Source organism: Labeo rohita, unplaced genomic scaffold (assembly GCF_022985175.1).
Source record: "Labeo rohita strain BAU-BD-2019 unplaced genomic scaffold, IGBB_LRoh.1.0 scaffold_1059, whole genome shotgun sequence".
Lineage (NCBI taxonomy): Eukaryota > Metazoa > Chordata > Actinopteri > Cypriniformes > Cyprinidae > Labeo > Labeo rohita.
The window spans coordinates 24,608-28,379 of record NW_026127185.1 but is presented as its reverse complement, the minus strand read 5'-3'; the positions used below and the strand labels follow the sequence as shown (position 1 = coordinate 28,379).

Below are 3,772 nucleotides of genomic sequence, written 5' to 3'. Positions count from 1 at the left end.
AACATATTAAAATGAATAAATAAATAGATTTAATAAAATTAAGTAATGGAAAAAAAATGGAATACATTAAATAGAAAATAAATGACTAAAGTAACGTTATGAAATTAGTGAATAAATGCATTTAATAAAAAAAATAGTAATTTTTATTTTAATTAATATATTTGTTCATTTCTTTTTATTCAATTTTCATAAAGCTTCATGCTGCAGTGCATGATGGGAGCCACCATAATACAAACTCATCCATGACTCCCAGCATGTGAACTGTCTTAGTATTTTTCTTATTATTTGCTTTTATTTTGCTGTTGTTTTGTTGTGACTTTAGCTTGTTTTATGTTCAGAGTTGATCTGTTTATGTGAATTTGTTGATTGTCATGATTGTTGAGATTCATACACTGATTCTTAATGTCTGTGTGTGTCTGAATCTTTCAGTGCTTCAAACATTTTTGTGTTTAAAAAGTCCTTCAGATCACTGCTGGATCTCTTGCTTTAGTATCACAGGGTTTGTGTTGTAAAACTGTATTAATAACACTTTTGATCATTGAATAGACTTTGAGTGAGATCAGTGAATTAATGATATAATCATAATTAATAGCCAAAAACCACCTGATCACCTTTGATTTGATCTTCCTTTGCAACAAATAATGTGTTTTTAAACACACAGTGTTACAAAAGACAGAGAAAACTAAGACTAAGTCAAAGGTCAAGAGTTCAACTAAAGCAAACATGGTGATTTCAAACGAAACTATCAATTTCAGTAAAACCCTCATCATCTAAACCTTTTCTAATGATCAGTAAGAACATCTGTATACAAATGAGAAAAAAAAAAAAAAAAAAAAAAAAACACTTCATGTGTTAAAACTCAAAATGAGGTTTTGACTTTCAGTCAGCAGTACAGTATCTGTTCTGACCAGCAGGTGGAACTATTTTCATCCACAGATTTCAACAAACTATTATTTATTTACAGCGGATGAGACAATAATGGGCTACAACACAATCAAACTGAAAAATGATGTCTGTGTCTGTTCTCAGTCTTTCATCTCTTACACATTTTCATAACAAAACCATATTGAATGAATAACACTACAGATAGTAGATGCACAAGATCTTACAGAAATTGTTGCATTAATCTAGCTTGCTCTTCTAAATTTGACATTCATTATTAGAATAAAATAAAATAAATAAAACAGTAAAACTATTTCAATGACAAATTCTCACTATTAATTAGTTGTTTATTAGCATATTGGCTGTTTATAAATACTTATAAATCATGTAATAATGTTAAATAATAAACTTGATAAAGTATTATGAAGTGAACATATTAAGTGAATAAATAAATAGATTTAATATAAAAAAGTCATGAAATAAATTTAATAGAAAATAAATAACTAAATAGGTAACATTATAAAATTAGTGAAAAATGCATTTAATAAAAACTTAATTTTAATTTTTGTTAATACATTTCACTTAAATGTATTTGTTCATTTTTTTTTTCTATTCTATTTTTCCATTACTTAATTTTCATTAAATCCATTTATTCATTTAATATATTCACTTCATTATTTATTATACTTAATTTCTTTAAGTTTTTTTAATTAAATGTTTATACTTCGTTTTTATAATTCATTTTACTTAGTTATTTTTAAATGTATTTATTTTATTTTTTATTAATATATTTTACTTGATACAGTTAAATAAATAAACTATGAAATGAAATAAATAAATATACTTAATGCAAACTTAATGAAATTAAGTGTAATAAATAATGAAGCAAACATACTGCATAAATCAAGTGAATAAATAGATTGAAAAAAAAATTAAATAATGAAAAAATAAATAGAATAAATGTAATATAAAATAAATAACTAAAGTAACATTATAAAATTAGTGAATGAATTAATTTAATAAAACCTCTTTATAAAATCATACGATTTTTATTAATATATTTTACTTAAATGCATTTATTCACTTTTTTCATTACTTAAATTTTATTGAATCTATTTATGCATTTAATATATTCACTTCATCATTTATTATACTTCATTTCATTAGGGTTTTCTTAAATGTATTTACTTTAATTTATAATTTATTTTACTCAGTTATTTTACTTAGTTATTTTTTAAAGTATTTATTTAAAATTGTACTAATATAACACTTAATACACTAAACAAATAAATTATAAAATGAAGTAAATAAATACATTTAATAAATACGTAATGAAATTAAGTATACTAAATAATGAAGTGAACATATTAAGTGAATAAATAAATAGATTTTAATAAAAAAGTAAGTAATGAAAAAATAGAATACATTTAATAGAGAATAAATAACTAAAGTCACATTAAATTGGTGAATAAATACATTTAATAAACTAAATTTTTATTTACATATTTCACTTTAAAATGCATTTGTTCATTTCTTTATTCTATTTATTCTAGTTTTTCATTACTTATTTTTTATTAAATCGATTTATTAATTTAATATATTCACTTCATTATATATTATACTTAATTTAAATACGTTTTTATTACATGTATTTATTTCATTTCTTAAACTATGTCTTTATCATGTCTTAAACTAGTCTGACCAACTAGCAGTTTTTTGGATTCAACTGAGACTAATCTATGTTTTATGTAACAAAATTTGTAAAAATATATAATCAGTCTTACAGATAGATAGATAAAAAATAAATAAATAAATAAATGGCTGACTAACTTAAGATTAGTCTAAACCTTTCATGCAACTGGCCCCAGGTTTAATGTGATTCAACATCAGATCATCTGAAACAATCATCAGACTTACAGTGAGTGTGATATTTTTTGTTCCCCTAAACTTAATATTATTTTATGTTACACAGGGAACTTAAGACGCTTGTAGATTCAGTGTCACATCTGAATCTCATTTTCATGTAGTAAAGTGAGTTTAGGAGAACAATGATATTCAACTCACCCTTCACAGTGAGATAAACAGCAGAGCTGAAATGTGATGATTGTGGTCTTCCATCTCTCTGTCCTTTACACCAGTACTGATCCTGATCAGATGTAATAGTGTTTACAATACTGAGAGTGTCTCCATTTACAATGTAATGATCAGACGTCTGTAACATTACTGGATTGTTTGTGTTGCCTTTATACCACTCATATCTCCAGTTACTGTGATCAGACTTTATCACACACTTCAGATTGACTGTCTCTCCAGTGAATACAGGACTGTCTGGTGTCACAGTCAGTGTAGATGTGGGTAAATCTGTGAACAGAAGAAAACAGACTCTTGAAAACTGAATATGTGACTTAATGTAGTTGATAGTGATACAGTAATGAGTAAAATGTGATACATTATGACAAAAGTTGTGATGCATTTTTTTTTTATTATTATTGATTTATTTCTTTTTTTTTTTTTTTTATTGATTTATTTCTTTCATTTTCTTTAATTTGAAGTCACCACATGGTCAGTGTTTGCTTTAGTTCGGCTCTTGACCCTTAACTTCAATAACATGACTTTTTTTATTTTTTTATTTTTCTGGCTGCTGTAATTGTGTTTATAAGCCACATTTGTTATGGTTAAAAAAAAAAAAAAAAATAAATGAGATCAGCTGATGATGGTTGATTCTAGAGTTTAATATATGTGTGATGTTATTAATCTCATGTTATTGATTATAGTAGTTTGATAATAATGTTTTTTGAATGAGTTTAAAAACACAAGTCTGTATTATTCAGACACACACAGACAACATGAATCAGTGAATGAACCTCAACAATGATGACAATCAACATAA

General features: G+C 24.7%; 1 protein-coding gene across 1 annotated transcript in view; it reads right to left on the bottom strand.

Moving 5' to 3' along the window:
* Positions 1-2,946: 2,946 nt before the first annotated feature.
* LOC127157362 (basement membrane-specific heparan sulfate proteoglycan core protein-like) overlaps positions 2,947-3,772 on the bottom strand; it is a gene marked incomplete at its 3' end in the record, with an annotated part of 10,041 nt that continues 9,215 nt past the window's right edge. Inside the window, exon 5 of the mRNA XM_051100595.1 lies at positions 2,947-3,243. Coding sequence (XP_050956552.1) covers positions 2,947-3,243 — 297 coding nt within the window. The remainder of the gene's footprint in view (positions 3,244-3,772) is intronic.